The sequence below is a fragment of the Passer domesticus genome, chromosome 5 (assembly GCF_036417665.1).
Source record: "Passer domesticus isolate bPasDom1 chromosome 5, bPasDom1.hap1, whole genome shotgun sequence".
Taxonomy (NCBI): Eukaryota; Metazoa; Chordata; class Aves; order Passeriformes; family Passeridae; genus Passer; species Passer domesticus.
The window spans coordinates 74,051,333-74,069,266 of record NC_087478.1 but is presented as its reverse complement, the minus strand read 5'-3'; the positions used below and the strand labels follow the sequence as shown (position 1 = coordinate 74,069,266).

The 17,934-nt window shown below is 43.0% G+C and overlaps 1 protein-coding gene across 1 annotated transcript; it reads left to right on the top strand.

The window, feature by feature from the left end:
• The first annotated feature begins 43 nt into the window (after positions 1 to 43).
• Positions 44 to 12,114, top strand: KLHL42 (kelch like family member 42). The gene is made up of 3 exons (XM_064421080.1): positions 44 to 1,029; positions 7,313 to 7,506; positions 11,263 to 12,114. Exons 1-3 carry the CDS (start codon positions 128 to 130, stop codon positions 11,712 to 11,714), a joined length of 1,548 nt encoding a protein of 515 aa, XP_064277150.1. The 5' UTR covers positions 44 to 127; the 3' UTR covers positions 11,715 to 12,114.
• Positions 12,115 to 17,934: the final 5,820 nt, after the last annotated feature.

Sequence of the window (17,934 nt, the reverse complement as noted above, 5' to 3'; positions counted from 1 at the left end):
CGGCATCCCGGGCCGCTCCGCCCATCCCGGCCCGGCCCGGCCCGGCCCGGCCCATCCCGGCCGGCGGAGGAGGAGCCGGCGCGGCGGCTCCGGCCGGGCTGAGGCGCGGCCAGGCCCGCGGTGAGCGATGTCCCTGGCGGAGCGGCGGCGGCGGCGGCAGGAGGAGGAAGAGGAGCGGGAAGGGGAAGCGGAGGATGGGGCCGGTGCCGGGGAGGAGGTGGTGCAGATCCGGCTGGGGGACAAGTGCTACCCGGTGTGCAAGAGGAAGCTGATCGAGCAGAGCGACTATTTCCGAGCGCTCTACCGCTCGGGCATGCGGGAGGCAGGGCAGGGCCAGGAGGAGCAGCTGCTGCGCGGGGGCCTGAGCGCCCTGGGGCTGGAGCTGGTGCTGGACTTCATCAACACGTCCTGCCTGGCCAGGCTGGAGCAGGAGGAGGGCGGCGAGGAGGAGCCGCCGCTGCTGGAGGAGCTGGTGGAGGCCGCGTCCTACCTGCAGGTCACGCCCCTGCTGCGGCTGCTGCTGTCGCAGGTGCGGCTGGGCAACTGCTTCGAGCTGCACCGCCTGGCGCAGGTGTACGGCCTGCAGGACCTGCACGACGCCTGCCTGGACTTCATGGCCGCCCACTACCACCAGGTGCTGCGCAGGCCCGACGCCCGCCCGCACCTCCTGCTGCCCCCGGCGCTGCAGCAGCAGCTGCGGGAGCGGCGCATGAGGGGCACGGCCACGCTCCTGCTGCTCGGGGACTTCATGGGCGCCTGCCCGCCGGGGCTGCCCGCCGGCTGTCACCCCGCGGGGGACGCGCCCTGGGCCATGCTCAGGTACGACGAGGAGGCGCAGCGGTGGCTGCCGCTGGCCAACAACCTGCCCGCCGACCTGGTGAGCGTCCGCGGCTACGGCTCGGCCACGCTGGACAATTACCTGTTCATCGTCGGCGGCTACCGCATCACCAGCCAGGAGATCTCGGCCGCGCACTGCTACAACCCGTGCCTGAACGAGTGGAGCCAGCTGGCCTCGATGAACCAGAAGAGGTAACACGTGTGTCCCTGTCTGGTGGTGAGATAGATCCCGTTCGGTCCCATGGCGCTGGCTCAGCCTTAGGGATGCGATGCAGACCTGTCTGTGCTCTGAACCGCCACACAAACCCAATGAGGAAACTCCTTTCCTGCTTTCTTTTTGGTGTGTTGTAACTCCAGTTAGGTACGTGCCAAGCTGTCCTGCTCTTAGCGGGGATGTACGGGCTATACCAGAGCTGGAGATGGCCGAAACAATTCAGTTGCAGCGGCTGTCCAGTGGTTTGAACTTCCATAAAAATCTCAATGCTTTGTAGGCCTGCACTTCAGTGAAATGCCAGAAAAACGTCAGGAAGATGGTGAGAAATTTCTCACTTGATGGGAATGTTTGGATCTGGGAATCATTTATCGTTTTGACGGTTTTTCTTTTTTACCTTTATAATTTTGAACCATTTATTACATATCAGTATTCTAGTTTGCATTCAGAAATACTTGTATAATAAAGAGTAACTAGAGACCTAGCCTTGAGGAGGGCCCAAGAAGAGAGGCCTTCTCCCCGGCCAAGGTTGTGGCTTCTCTACCTTAACCACATGTTTGAGTTATAAAAACAAAGGCTTTAATTTCACTGAAACAAACTGGCTTTGTTTCCAACATGAACTTCCTCTTTGTTTCCATTTTAGTAAAAGTATTTTAAATTTTATCTTTTCTCTCTGAAAAAGAAAAAGGAGGCCAAAATTCACTGTGGAATGGAAATCCTCTTCTCTGTCCTGTGAATTGAAAGATCATGCACAGAAACCCGAGCCACTGGAATAAATGCTTTGTATCTGGGTAGTTGAACTGCAGTCTCTATTCCTGGCTCTACTTAGCATTTGCCACCTAAACTCCCTCAAAACAGGGATTAGACCTAAAATTAAGTCTTTTCCATTTCAACTTTTTTCTCCCCCCACTTCTTGTATTGTGAGAATTTTGCTAAAATAATCACCTCCCTAATCAGTCATCACAACTGATCAGAAACCATTTTTCTGAGTGTTTCTGACTGCTTGGAACAGCGCTGAGAAAAGTTTCATGTGTAAAATGAATGTTTGGCTTTTAAGCACTACAAGCACCTTTTCATACAGACCTTTCTTAGAGGCTGAGCCTGTAGCAGAGTTCCCTGAGGTGCCTGGGGAGCAGAGATGTTTTAGCTGGCTTCATTCGACAGCAGGACCTCTGCAAATGGGGCTTGGGAGCACTTGGCCTCGCTAGAAAAGCAGGGTGGGGTCAGCCCACACAGTGTCTCCTATGGAAATTCATCACAGAAGTGCCACCTTGGTCAAATCACAAAGTTCTGTTTCTGTGGTGACTATAGCAAGACAGCTCTTACTATGTATGTTGACTCTGCAACATGGGTTTTTAAAAAATACCTTTCCAAGATCCTTTTTCCACCTTACAGTTTGTGTATTCAAACTCTAGATCATCCTTTTTTCCTCCACGCTTTCTCTTTTTTTTGTTTTTGCTAGGATGTGTAATCATTATACTTGAAATAAACACATGGATATTTTTGCCTATTACTGTTTTCAATGGCATTGCCACATCAACTTAATCTTCAAACCCATCACAGGTGACAGCAAGGTGTTCCTTAAACTAGAATTTCACATTGGCCATTTACTGCAGAAAGACAGCGGGCAAATGGATATTTTTGGAATAATTAGTCTTAAATTCCACGTAGTTACTGCAGGCCAAAAAGTACCCAGAATTACACCTGCAAAGTAGCAGTGAGGATGTTGTCCCCTGAGTAAGTGGGGGAACTTTTTTTCATGGAAACTCAGCTGACCCCTTCACAAAACACATTTCTGATTTTCCCAGCTTCGCGGAGTCTCAGCTCTGCAGTTCATTATTACTTTTTCTGTCTGACATAACATGTCAGCTCCCTGATGGCCATCTGGGTGCTTTATGGCAGGGAGGGATGGCCTGTGCCCTCAGAGCCAGGAGCAGCACCATTTTTAACATGTGGAGTTTGCATGCTGCATGCCCAGTGCTGATGCCTGTCTGTGCTGCAATTAGAGCTGCAGTTTGCTTGGCATTGTATTTTTAGTTTGTTATGCTGTAGTAAAATAAGCAGGGTGGTTGCCCAGCCTTCTGCTTAGGAATTACAGCCATGTGACTGTCTGGCAAATGAATTTGTGTCAGCTGATACAATTACATCCCATGGATGAAATTTGACATACCTTCAGGGAGGGCTCTAGTTTCCATTGAAGTTGGTTTGACTTCAGATAGCAGAGGATATGGATTTGTCCTGCATGAGTGACTGCACGTGTTGGCTTCAAAGGAAGGCTGAGGAGTTATGGGCATAATTTTGCAGTTCTACTCTTCATATAAGTGCTTTCTACCCTAAACAAACCTTTCAAGTTCTATGGTATTTTTATCATGAATTATTTCCATTGTTGTAATCTCGTGCTTAGATGAAACACTCCTAACTCCTAAGTAGAAGATGAAAGCCACCTGAATGTTTAGCAGCCATTCTGGTTTGGGTCTTCACTGTTGGCTTTCTTTTTAGGTGTACAGGTTTTATAACTTTATTTTCAAACTTTTTCACAATAGGCAAGTCCTGTATAATGTTCTTGTGATGTCCCCCAGGACCTTCAGAGAGTGTTATTCCCAATTTATGCATACCCAAGGGAGCTAAAATAATGTGCTCAGGCTCACCAAGGAAGCCTGTGGCTGGCTGAGCATGGAATTTTTCATCGTCTGAGTGCTAAATCCAGTGCTGATCACAAATAGTCCACAACAGATCAGGTTTTCTAGACCTTTTCATGCTAGATGTGTTTCTGTAGTTGGAATTCTCAAGAGAGAGAATGGCCTGAACTTTTTAATAGAAGCAGCTCCATGTTGTAAGATCCCTCGTGGTCTTTGGAGTCAAGAAGGAAACAAAGTGAAAAGGGGACTGTTGCAGTAATGTCCTTGAATACCTTTCCAAACTTTTTTTTTTTTTTGAGTGAACACTGTCTGGTGAAATTTTCTATTTAAAAATAATATACACATAACATTTCTACTGCATGTGCCAGTTATAGCTGTATATTCCACTTCTATTTTCCTTCAGAACCTTCCTGCTCATGGCAGGTAAATCTTCCAGGCCTGGAAGACCTATGTAAGCCCAGGCTGAAATTATGCACATGGAACATGATTTTTGTGAGCAATCTGTACCTGAACCACTGCCACTCTGAGGACTTACAGGAATGTAGGAGATGATGCTTCTGGGGAATGCTGCTTGTTCAGGAGACTTTCTCCTTTCCTAATTTTTTACTGTTTTTTTTTTAATTACTCAAAATTCTTCTGTGCTGGAAGGAAAATAGACTTCAAAAATTTTTAAATTAGAACCATCTATATCTTAATTACCACAAATGTATCACACACTACTGAAGCTAAATGTCTGATGCAGTGTAATCTGCAAATTCGCATGAGAAATATACAAAAAGGAAAAAAAGGAACTCATTGAAAATACGTAAAACACTTTGGAATTGCTCCATAACTGTGCTTTCATGATTCCTTGTCTCTGTTGTGCTTTAACTCTAGAATAAAGAGGTCATCTGATTTTTGAGACATTTTAAGGTTAAATTCATCATTTGGCAGGAAGAAACAATGCTGGTTACTCCAAGGCTCGTGTTCTGCAGCAGGACCTAGGCTGCCTTGCAAATAAATGTATATTTAACTTGCTCTTGAAATCCTCTAGCAGTGTAGAGTCCAGCCTACACTGGAATCTTCCTCCCAGGTCTGTTGTGCCCACGTTTAGCCACTCCTCTGATCAAAGTCCTCCCCAGTATTTGGGCTAACTCTTTTTGGTGTGCACTAAGTGAGATTGTCAGTGAACAAAAACTGTGTGTGTCCTTCATAGCCACTGCCACCACGGGCTGCTGCAGATACACCTAGCACAATGAGGACCCACAGGGGGTTTTGGGAAGCTGTGGAATGTTGTTTTGCATGCAGAAGCCTCTCTGCTCCAGCTCCTTTGCATTGGTGTGTTATATTTTCCTTCCTTTGTGCATGCAGTGCTTTGCACTTTGTTGAGTAAAGAACAAATTTTGAGCGATGGTAAAAGCCCTGAGCTCCCACTCACTGCTGTTCCTGGACTCCTCTTCAGAGTCTGTGGGGGCAGCAGACAACAGCTTATACCTCAGCTTGTCCCAGCAAGAAGGGACCCTCTAGGCCTGGTTTTTGGAAAGCGCCTCTTGATCCCTCAGGTTTAGACAAGTGGCAGGTGCGAGTGGAGCTCTGTCATGGTGGAATGTGACTGATGTGGCCCTGCTGTTTCCAGGCTGTAGTCCATGGAACAGTTGTTGGTTGTGGAGAGCTGGCTGCCAGCTCAGTGTTTGCTTTCCTTGTTTCCAGCTGCTCCAACACATTAAAACAGACTAAAAATGCACAAAATATTTCCTAATGTGCACTCTCCATAAAAACACCTGGTGTTACTGGCATGGAAAGGTGAATGGCAGAAGTTTTTCATAGCATATTGAGCCATTGTCCAAACTTTCATATGAAGTGTGCTGATGGATACTTGCAGCTACTTTTGAGTAAAATGAACCTTATTGTTAATGTATTCCATAAGTCTGAGATACCTCCACTGAATGTCATCCATTTTAACAAATGTTTCAAAGTGGTTAAATGACTGATACAGAGGTTTGTGGCCTCCTTTTAGAATATTTAAAACTGAAAGTTGTGCTGTTTGTGTTTCAATAGATAGTTTTCCCAGTGGTTTTTCCCCTTTGTTAATTTGTAGAAATATTTTCTCTGTCCTAACTTTTGCAACAGGTATATTGCTTTCAAAATCATAATGTTTTGCAAGTAATTATCCTCATTTCATACCTGCTTCTGATAGCCATGTTATTCTGGATTCTCTGAAATGGAAAGGATAATTGCTATTGAGGGAATATGAACAGACTGACCTGATCGTAGATGTCAGGGGGGGAAAAAAAGAATAAAAAGCAATTAATTCCTCCAAAGGAACATTTTAGTTTCCTAAGCTGTATCAGGCTGACAAGAACAAAGTGATTCCATCTGGAAACAAATCTTTTTTCCAAATAAATTTAATAAAAGAAGTTGCAGGGCAGTCTGCAGCTCGGCAGGGTTTATTTCGTCCATTCAAAACCCTGCAAAAGTACTTAGCAGTAAGTTTTGAATGCTGGATTCCTGCAGGGTGGTACTTCCTTTGCTGCCCAGCAGGCCAGTGCAGGTCTGAAACATCATTTCAGTTTTACAGACATAACACAGTTCCCTGTTTGGCTTTGTGCTGAGCTGGTGCAATCCAGGGACTGCCACACATCCAGTTAGTTGGGATAGTAATGGTAAAATCTCAATTGGCTCAGCAGAAGAGAAGGAACAACTTTCCTAGGCAATGAGACTAGAGAGAGGAAAAGCTCATCCTTTTTTAGACTAGCTTCCCTAGCTGGAAAGAAGAACAGCAAACAAGAGCTCTGTCTTCACATCCTCCAGGTTTTTCATCCAGATCTGCACCTCTGATACCCATGGACCATTTGTTTCTGTCTGTGTTACCTTCAGGCTGTGAGATAGGCGACTTCTCATGCTTCAGAATTAGGAAGTTGCCCTTTGCCATGTATGAATTTTGAGAGCATAGTGGAACACACTAAGAAATAAATGACCCATTTGGAGGGCATTGCTCATGGGGTGCAATGTCATTTTTGTTCAGCTATTGGTAGAACATAATTTACAGATAGATCTTGCTTCAGATGACGTATTTTAACAGTTTAATGCTGAATAGGCTACAGAGGATTCTCTCTTCTTTCTTTTGCTGAACAGGATTCAATGTGTTCCTCTTTAAATTGCTTTTTTATTAGGGTTATTAAAGAGATTCCATACTACAGCCTAAAACAAGTATGGATTCATAGGCATCCATCAAGCCTTGTTTGAAATTTCTGCAACTTTAACTGAAATTATATTTTTCTCTGTGTGTCCATGTAATGCACTTTTCTCTACCAATGGCACATTGTTAAAAGCCAGATAAAAATGACCTGTCTACTGAGCACATTGGTTAACTCAACGTCTAGAGCTGAACTGGCACAGGCTGAAATACAAAATAAAATATTCCTCAGTCTCAGCATCATCATCAATTCCATCCAGACTCTCAGTGGTTCCTGTCCTGAGTAATTGCAGTGTAGTTACAGCGTTTTGGCCTGGCACAGAAGAGTTCAGATGCTGCAGATACCTCAGGCTGTGGTGCAAGCTGTGAGTGGTGATGAGTGTGTCAGAGCCTGGCTGTATTTCTGCACAGGGGTGCACCTCATTTCAGTGCTGCAATCTGTTCTTTCAGGTCCAACTTCAAGCTCCTGGCTGTCAGTGGAAAGCTCTATGCCATCGGTGGCCAGTCCCTTTCCAACGTGGAGTGCTACAACCCAGAGAATGACTGGTGGAATTTTGTGGCATCCATGCCAAACCCTCTTGCAGAATTCTCAGCTTGTGAATGCAAGGGCAAGATCTACGTCATTGGAGGATACACTGCACGAGGTAACAAGTTTGCTCTTCTTGTTGCTTTTTACCTGGTTGTTCCCAAGGCCCAGATAATTTTCTCCTGTTCTTCAGGAAAGCTTTTGAACTCCTGTAGAAGGCTGCATAATGCTGATTAAAACACAAAGAAATAAATTGCTGGTAGAAAATTGTTGATGAAATAAACAAAACAAAACAATAGCTCTATCAGAAAATAATCAGTTTGTTGGGTTTTTTTCAGAGCCTGTGTGGACCTGGGGCTCTGGTACTTACAGAGAACAAGCTAATGGGTACTTTAGCACCCAGCTTAGCCACTACTCCTTTTCTTAGATTTTGATCAAGCCGTAGAGAGAGGTCTCAACAGATATACTTTGTTTGTTTTTTAAATACATGGTTTAGACTGTCAGAAGGAAAAATTCATAGAAAATATCTGCCTGCCTTAGTGTTTCTCATGTATTAACAGACGTCATGGTCTTTTCACTACAGTATTTCAGTGTTTCACAGGCAGATTTGAGTTATACCTTAATAATGGAATAGAACAATCAAAAACTGAAGCAAGAACCAACACTTTAAGGTTATTTAATTTCTACACCAAATTTTCTGCAGACACTGTACAGAGGGGAGGATTTGAAGTCTCATTCTCTTCTGACAATTACTTTTCTTTTATCCAGTGGGCAAACAAGTCCAGTTAAAAAAAAAAACCTCCCATTTGTTTATTCCTTAAGTACATAGTGCCATTTTTTGGAAGGAAGACATTTTCTCAGAGCTTTGGAAGTCATTTTTTTAAACATGTCAAATGTTCAGTATTTACCAGGATTTCGTAAGTTTGAATTTGGCCTTTGCCCACTTCAGTTGACCACAGCAGTTTTAAGGCTTTCTTTCCAAGCAGAGAATGAAATTAGAAGACAGATGAGCTTTTACAGACAGTACCGCAAGCAAAACTAAACTGATGTTAGAACAAGCTTTTAGTGTTTGAGCAGATTTGAGCTCTGAATCATTTTAAAGTTCATAAAAGACACACTGCCACCCCTTAAGGTCCATCTGGTAATGAAAACCCTCAAACACATCATGTCCAGACTGTTCTGACCCAGAGCCTGGTGGCTTCTGTGAGGAAGATGTGCCTGTGTCTATATGGAGAGCTGTGCTGTGCTGTGCTGTGCTGTGTGTGCTGCAGTCCCAGTCCTCTGGTCACCCCCACTACAGGGTCTGCTGGGGCCACTGTGCTCCCTCATGTCCAGCACTGGGAATCTGAGATGTCTGGCATGAAATGCTTGTGCTGAGAAGTCAGATCCGAAGGGAAACATCCTGTGAGACAAGAGAACAAGGAGAAGGGGTTGAAGGGGTTAATGGGAAGTCTTGTCTCTAGAGACCAGGGTTAAGGGTTTGGCATTTTTATCTAGAGAGAGAGAAAGAAGAGGTGAGGTGAAAAACTGAAAAACCTCTGATTTGGTTAAGAGTGCTACACAATTATGGAAGGACCGGCTATTCTCCTACACCCTCTGCACTGTGCAAGTTCCTTTTCTGATACTTGTGCTGTGCTTCCATCAGGCTGCCTGGTTCTGGTGTCATGAAGAGGAAGGTCAGCACGTTGCTGATGCAGATCCCATTCCTTTAAAACTCCTGAACAAGGCATGTGCAGTCAGGATTGCTACCCTGTGTCAGCTCCTGACTCAGTACTTGGTGCCTGTAGGTTCAGCTGAAGGAGAATTGTGAGTTACCTCTGGCTTTTTCCACACTCCAGGAGATTGCTGCTGCCCTCCAAACCTCTGTCATTTCTCAGGTCTTCCTAAAAGCCTTTTTCAATGGAGATCAAGCAGTGAAACAATAGGAAGTTTTGAGCAGTGGATAACTAGCACATTTAGGCTTCTGTATAAATCCAGGATCACTCAGGACAACAAACACCTATGCTTGCTATAAATAATTTCCTGAACAAGGGTCTAGAGTGAGTTTTTCTGTGACATCTTGGTAGGAGACTTTGACACCAGAATTGCCACAGTTACACTGGTGATTTTCCTTCTCAAGTATGCTGATGTCAGAAAGTGTTAAGACCTAAAGATCTGAGAAACACTAAGGTTTATATGCTGGTTTGCTGCCTTTACTACATAAAACACATGCAGCAGTTAATGTTCTTTTTATGTTATTTATTATGTTATATTTATGTTATTTATGTTATTTTTTGTAATTTTTGGTGTTTCTGTATATACCTCACTTTTTGTAGATTTTGTGGGCTGTTTTTTTTAAATTTGTGTAGAGCTTTCTCCTGAATGGGAGGATGTGGAATTTCCCACTGTAAATTATAATGAATAAAATCCCTCTCTTGAATTTGCAGCTCTCACTTCTGAACCTAGATCCTAATAGAAATTCCATGTCACACACTGTAGTGTTCACATTTTGTACTGTGGGTTTTGTTTTGTGATTTTTTTGTTGTTTCAGTGGATATAAAAGACCCAGGCTGTGGACTGAGCATGTGAGTGCCATGTTGCAATGGACTTCTATTTCATACACCTCCTCTTAAATAGCACATTTTCCAGGGGAATTTAACTGCTATAGATAGTCATAGAAACTTAATTGGGACTTCTCCTCCCCTTAATGAGTCAGAGAATGATAGGTTGTTTGTAGACAAAGGTCATCTATATGTAGAGCTGTAGTTTCACAGAGCACTGCCATGAAAATACTCAGGGTGCAAATGCTGGATGGAGCAGCACCTCCCTGATCATGCCACTGATGCTCTTCATTCACAATCCAGTTATATTTCTGGCTATTTATACCTGTGCCCTCACAGAACTTGTCAGTATGTCCCTGTCTGCTCTTTCCCCTGGGAGCTCATCTGGAAGTCATCATGCAGGACAGACTGGTACTGTGGAGGAGATTTAATAAAAGACCTGTCTGGAGTCTGCAAACCTGTTCCTGCTTGTCACTTGAGGTTGGATTTGAGCTCAGGTCTCTAGAGACTGGAACTGAATTTATTGAGTCGTGTGGATTCTGTGATAATTTAGTGAAGCCTTGGGCACAGCCAGGTTCTTCTCTCACCATAAATCAGGTTGGCATTGTAACAGTTTTGTGGAATAACACTATTGCAAACATATGCACACACTGAATTGTGAATTATGGAGGTGATTTCAGCTTCTTTCTGAGCCTCTGCCTCATGGCAGAGCACAGATTTCCTGGTTCTTAGATGATTTTGACAATGTGTGTTTCTCCCTTTATAAGGTGCCCTTGGGTCATCCAGACCACTTGCTGAAATGTAACCAGCTTTACAAATTTTATTCCATAAAACTTTGATTTGTGGACTAAAATGCGAAATATCAGAGTTAAGCTTGGATGATAAATCATCACTTGGCAGCCATTAATGAAGTGTACTCTCTTCATGATAGTTTGATTCATCTGTGACCACTTCTGGAGATGAGAATATTGCTCAATTTTCCCTCTTTGTAAAAAAATACTTATGTATCAATCAGAGACAAAATTAAAAGCATAAACTGAAAGGTGGGGATTGGATTTTGCTAAAATCTGCGGGCCCAGACAATTTACATCATGTAATGTGCCAGAAGTAGCATCATTTATTTCCCCTGTGCCAAGGAACAGAACGTTCAAAGTTTCGTGTCCAGGGCAAAGAGCTGCAGTTGTCAGTGATCACCATTTCTCCCCTGGCTTGCCCTGCAAGAGTGTGAGCAATCTGCAGGAAAGGCTGGGACACTTTGTAGGGAAGAAAAACACTCCCCCACCAGTGCCTTGTGACAGAACTACTGATTTGCAAATGCCTCCTCTCTGTTTCAGGCAGGAACATGAGCATCCTGCAGTACTGTCCCACTTCTGATTCCTGGACCAACTTGGAGCTGTGCGACGTGCACGTCCGCAAGCAGCAGATGCTGTCTGTGGAGGAGACCATCTACCTGGTGGGGGGCTGCATCCTGGAGCCCGGACCAAGCCAGAGATCCAGCCCCAGTGAGGACGTGCTGACAGTGCAGTCCTACAACATTGCCACCAAAGAGTGGCTCTACCTCAACGAGAACTCATCCAAATCCGGCCTTAACTTGACTTGCACTCTCCACAACGACGGAGTCTATATCTTGAGTAGGAATATTACTCTGTCTTCCAGCTTGGAGCAGCGACTCTTCCTGAAGTACAACATCTTCACGGACACTTGGGAGACCCTGGGGCGCTTCCCAGCCTTTGGACAAAACATTCTGATCTGTTCTATGTATTTGCCTGATGGGCAGGAAGTGTAACAGCACCAGGGTTTTCTTTTCAGTTCATTAATGGTTCTTTGATGAAATATTGCTCCCTCTGAATAATTCCATTTTCAGAATGTCATGTGGTTGCATAATGCAGGCATAAAATACTGATTCTTTTCTCTAAAAAAGTTTCAAATTCAGTATGAAGAGAAGTGCTTCCAGAAACAGTTTTAAGATGTGGATTTGAAAATTATACTAGTTTGGATTAAAATTTCACCAGGTATTGTTTACAGCTTAAAAATTATTGTGTTGGCAACTGATACAGGAGTTCCAAAGGCAAAACTGATCAGTCTGGTTTTATTCTTCGTCTTAGTAGACAGTAGAACAAAACATATACATTTTAAAAGTGGAAACAATTCAATAAAGTAAATAATTAGTATAATCAAAATCACAACAGGATTTATTTCTTTCAAAATACAGTTTTTACTCAAGCAATGTTTTGTCAAATGCACACTGTTTCAAGTTGTTTATACTATTCCATTTTTTATCTCTTCCATGGCAGCAAGTGAGATTGAGAAGATGCTAGCAACCGGGGTCCCATCAAGAACTTTCTCTGAATTATTTGTAGTGCAATGTTTTGCCAGGGACTGGTAGGAATTACCTAGAGGCTGCAGTTGCTGATTGGAAAGTAGATGCTCCTTTAATGGAAGTTGGCAGCATTTCTTGCTACTATTAAGATAGAGGTAAAAAGGCTCTTTATTCAAAGGCTGGAGTTTCCTAATTATCATAAAGGTTTGAGTCTTGGTCACCTTGTTTTGTTCTGTGGTGCTTAAAACTGAGTTTTAAAGATCAAATTGCAGTTGGCAGCAAGCTGTGTGTTGTGAAGATGTCCCTGAGCACGTGCAGAGGTGATCCTGCTCCAGGCACATCCTGATTTTAACACTCCTGTGGGACACACATGGAAGGCTTGGCTCTCATAAATGACTCCCTGAACATGTCCCCCAGTGTGGGGACATGTAAGTGTTGGTTCTTTCTTGTGTCACCAGGCAAGGTTGCCTCAGGTTTGCCACCCAATGTTGTACTTTTGTAAAGTAAGGTGGTCACTGTGAACACTCCTTTTTGAGGAGCTGCAGTGGATACTGAAGGAGCTTCTCCCAGTTCCTGCCTCTTGCCTGGCAGAACTGCAGCCACATTGGCCCCTTTTCTCCTTGTAGTTCATGAGTGCAAAAGGTCTTCTTGAGATGCCTGCCCAGCTCTGGAGAGTGTGTCCTCACAACAAGGAGAGGAAAAGCTCTGGGTCACCATGAGAAGAGCCATGTGCTAAACACATTGCAGGGATGCTGGTTCTGCACCAGCTGTTCACCCTCATAAGATGAGGTTTAAAGCACCTGAACACATTCCTAATGTGTGGAGATGTCTTTTTTGTTTCTTCATTAGAATTCACGAATCTGAATCTTCGTTTGAAGACAGGGGTCTGTTGTACAGAGGATGAGGCAGCAATGGTTCCCTCAGGGTCCTTGTAAGTCCCTGCTTTTCCACAGTTTTGAATTAAATCTGTTCTTGCTAAAGTGCCTTGCCGGTCACTGGTCACACATTAATCTTGGTGCTTCCAATCACCTGTAGCAACCCAAAACAGAAAATCCCAGGAAACTTATCCAGAATGAGGGTATTTGTGTTTGAACACTTTCAGGATGAAAGCAAGCACGACACAAGGTATTTTGGATGTCTGAGATTTACCTGTTTGGGTGGAACTTTTGCAGCCTGGTGGAGAATGTCGTGCCTCAGCCCAAACTGGTGCCTGCCACTCAGTTCTGTCTGACTTCAATTAGCTAAGTCCATGTTGATTTGTTTTTATTTCCTTTGAAGACATTGTGCAACTGCTGTGTTTTGACAGCAGTATCACCACACAATTGCTCTTCTGCAATGAAGCAATTAGGTAACTTTTATAAGATGCTTCTTCCAGAAGTGTTTTAGAATAAATATCAGCAGGGTGCCATTACCTGATGATAAATTATCTCAGTCACATTATGCTATTGCTTTCCTAAATTTCTGTTCAGTTCCAGATTCAGTACTCTACAGCCAACTGTGACCAATATTGGTGGAGGGAACCACATCCAAGTCACATCCAAATTCTCTTTCCTAGCAAATTAACCAAGAAACCCTGCCACTCCTGGGTTTGCAGTGTGGTGTAGCAAAACAAGTCCTTTCAAACCCATTCATTTATTAGTGCAGTCATAATTCCAAAAACTATGACATCATCTTCTTCATGCGATTACTCCTTTTCAGAAGAGGCCTTTTCACACTGGGTTTATCTTGGTTTCAACTTCCAGCAGTCAAGTGACCACCTTGAAAACCTGCTCAAATGCAGAAGACAAAGATGTGTCTGACTGTATTTACAGTCAGACCCTTTTGTCAGTCCATGGTGCAAATGCTTTCTACACTGACATCTAACAGTACTGCAGTCACAAATCAAAACTGCTGTTTAATTTACTGGTAGCATTAATTAGTGTAAGAATCTAAATGTACTGCATTACTACAGGCTGAAATAAAAATAAATGCTTTTTTTTCAACAAAATCCTTTACAGAAAAGTATGCAGTGTGTGTGGCCCCATACCTCAGGAAAGAAACCAAAGACTGTAATGGCTGTCTCGTGCCCTATTTATTTTCTTTCTATCAGTTTTATACTTCATATTCACTTTTTATATTTTGGGGTAAGGAAAAGTGTCTGAGAGTCACTAACAGAATAATTAAACACTACTTTTTAGCCAATGGAAGTGTTCAGTGATCCAGTGTGCTCTCCTTTCTCTGGTGGTGGGAGGAAAAGGCCCTTGATTTTAAAAGTAGCCAAAGAGTCCTTGCAGTTTGATCAACTGGAAATTCCTCTGTTGTTCTCATGTTGCTCCAAACTTATCATGTGGGCTTGGAGAGCTCCTGGCATCTGTGTCTCCAAAAGTGACAGGTGAGTAGGAATGTTCATCTTGTGGGAACACAAGGGTCATCTGGTGTGTAGCGTTTGAAAGAGCTCCTGAGCATGTGAAGTACGTTTGTCCTCAGTGCTGTCACTGCTTCCTTCACTATGACTGCTCCAGCAAGTGCTAATTACCCCAGCAAATGCTAATTACTTCAACCTCTGCTAATTACCTGTAATTTGAACTAATGGCTATTTCCAGCCTGTTTTTTTTTTTTTTTTTTTTTTTTTTTTTTTTTTTTTTTTTTTTTTTCTATTTGGTCACCCAACAGTCTGTAGTTCATCTGTTTCCTTGTCTTGGTGTTCCCAAGTCTGTATCCAAACTCCAGACCGCTGCTTTCCTGCTGTGGCTGGGTTATCCAGTGCTTTATATCTCCACTATTTATCTTCTCTGCCTCATGGACTGGTTCCCTGTGACACTGACCAGCAAAAGCTGACTATGGCAGAGGATGATCCTGAGTTGAAAGAAAGAACAACAGCCCCCAAAGTCCTGAGGGAGGAGTAAATGGAAAACTCTGGGAACTCAGTCCCTCCTCGTAAAATGCAGAAGCATTTGAGAAGGTTGCTCACATCAAGGCTAAGAGGGAGCATAAAAGTTTCTTCCTTTCTGGGAATGGTTTGTGGTTTTCAATGTGAAATAAGAGTTGTGTGGGGCTTAAGTTTAATCTCTCTGGCTGCTTTCCATGGGTTTCCCTTTCTGCCCTGTCGGCTGACCTCTCTTGAGCTTAATATCTGTGTTTTGCATTCTTTGAGGATTTTTTTTTCCTTTCTACATCAGTGTCCAGCCCATTTTTCTGAAATCATAAGCCAGCAGTTTGTTGTTTTTTTTCTGTGTGTTGCTCTCCTTTTCACACTCATCTATGTCTGTCTGTCACAAAGTAGTTTGTAATTCAGGTGAAACCTTTTCATTTAGTCAATTTTGGGCTCTGGGAAGAGAAACCTACAAAGCTACAAATGTTCAGTTTCCTTTCATCCTCATTTCAGTGAGAAGTGATGCTGCAGTCGCTCAGTTTGTGGGAATTGTGGTCTGTGTCTGTGACAGGATGGAGAATGGAGGGCACAGAGTGTAACAACATTTTTTGTTTATTTAACACATAACATGCTCAAAGCCCCCCACGTGCAGAAGTTACTCCTCCCTGCCATCCCTGTGAGATAAGATACACTCTGTAAATGGTGTTAAACCAGAAACATCCTTGGAACAGCTGTTGGCAAGCCCAGCAAATTTATAGGTGTTCATCAAGAGCCCTCCTCAGAAGGGCAGAAGCTGTCAGAGTGTGCGGATATATTGATTTTGCACTTAGAGCAGTGACCAAAGGGTGGCTCCCTAGCCCCACAGTAAGGCTTAGGAGCCAGAGCTCATGCTCTCAGACAGAAAATTTAAACCCCTTTACAGTCGTTCTCAGACTGTGATTTCTATCTAACGAGCTTTGAGCCTAGTTTAGTGCAACCTCTGGGTTGTTGTTTTTTTTTTTCTTTCCTGAGAAGGAGAGTGGAGTTGGGAAAAGGAGTCTGGATTTTGTGAATTGATAAGGATCAAGCACTCACAGATTTAAAATCACTTTCTCAATTATATGTGCTATATGGATTGTTTTCTAAAAGCAGTGACATTACCAGTTAACACATGCTGTTATGTCCTGTGAATATCAGTATTGTCTAAAGTAAGATTTGGTTTCTTTTTTGCAATTAGAAGTGTAAACCAGGAATCAATGCAACTCCTGTACTTTTCTAGTGGAAGGCTGATTATACAGGGTCCAGTTTTAGAGTACCCAGTTACATCATGTGCTGAACATCTTCAACCTTTATATGCTTCAAGAGGAAAGAAAAAACATTCAGCACCTTAGCAAAGATGTTTCCTGTTTGTTAGTACTTAGAACATTACTTAAGATTGAGCAGTGAACACAAACTCTGAATCATCCTTCCCTCACTCAATTTTTCAGTTGAAATTTATGATTATTCACTCAGGTGATTTTCCACTCTCTGATATTTTTCAGGTGTATTAAAGGGTGTGTCTTTTGATAAGAACACCTTTTATAAGTAATTTTCAGCATCTTCAAAATTGCTTACTCTATAAACTTTCTGGTGTACTTTTATTAGTCATGCTTTGAAAAACAGTTTTGTAGAATTTTGAGTACTTTTCTGTACTTAGTATTGAAAATATCAGGGATTTCAGCAGTGTAAGAGCAAGGAAATATCTGTAGCTCTTCAAGGACACAACTTCAGCTGTGCAAGGTCTGAAATGTAAAACGTGTCATTACTTCATTTCCTCTGAAACTTAGTCTAATTTGCAGTTAATTAATTTAATTGTATTAATTTACTAATTTTAAGTTTTACACCATTCACTGAAGTTAAAACACTTTCAATTGAGCAGTGGTTTTGGAGGTGATGTTAAAAGAGCTCTGTGTTCAATTCTTATTATGATTTACTTTTTCTACTGGGGCCATTATAATTGTCTGGTATCCCACTGAATGCCTTTTTATTTGGTTGTCAGGGAAGTTTTTGCCCACAGGTAGGGCCTTGATTTATTATGAAGACCAGAGCTGTGTCATTTGAGAATGTGTATTTTGAAGCTGTAAATTACTGATCGATGATAACTGCAGTGAAGCCCAGAAACAGGGGATTTTGGGTGGCAGGGGTGGAGATTAAGCTAGGAAAAAGATGCGTAGGGAAAGCCACTCTCTAACCTCCAGGCATAAGAAATTTTCAATTGCAGAATCAGGCAGAAATGGTTTTAAAATAAGAACTCCTTTTTCCCTCTTCCCATCTCTTCTGCTGCAGCCCAAACCCTTTCAGTCACAGTAATTTGTGGCAAGACATCTGTAGTTGGAGAGAATGCTGGTAGTGAGGTAGGAATGTGCTGCTTGTGCAGGTGATTCCTTATCAGAACTGCTGCTTGGCAGGCCAGGAAACCTTCCTGCAGCTTTCCTGGAGGACACTGATGGCTCTTTAATGTCATGTTATCTGCTAACGTGCGTGTGATGAGAGGTGAGGCAGGGAGAGGAGTCACAGAGGAGCTATTGTGGACCTGATAAAAAATGCACAATAGCCTTGTAGAAAAACTACTCTTTTTTTTTTTTTTTTTAGTAGGGCCGGATCCAAAGCCTTTTGATGTTAATAAAAAGAAGCAGGCACATGATTGAGTGAATTAGATAATTCTGAAAGAATCCAAAGGGATGTTAACTGTACAACTGGCTGATGAAAGAAGAGGCATAGGCTGGGAGAGCCTTGGTACAGTGTCATCTCTGATATGCCCCATCTGTGGTTTTTGAATTTCACTGTGAAGATGGCCATTGTGTTAACACTAGTTTA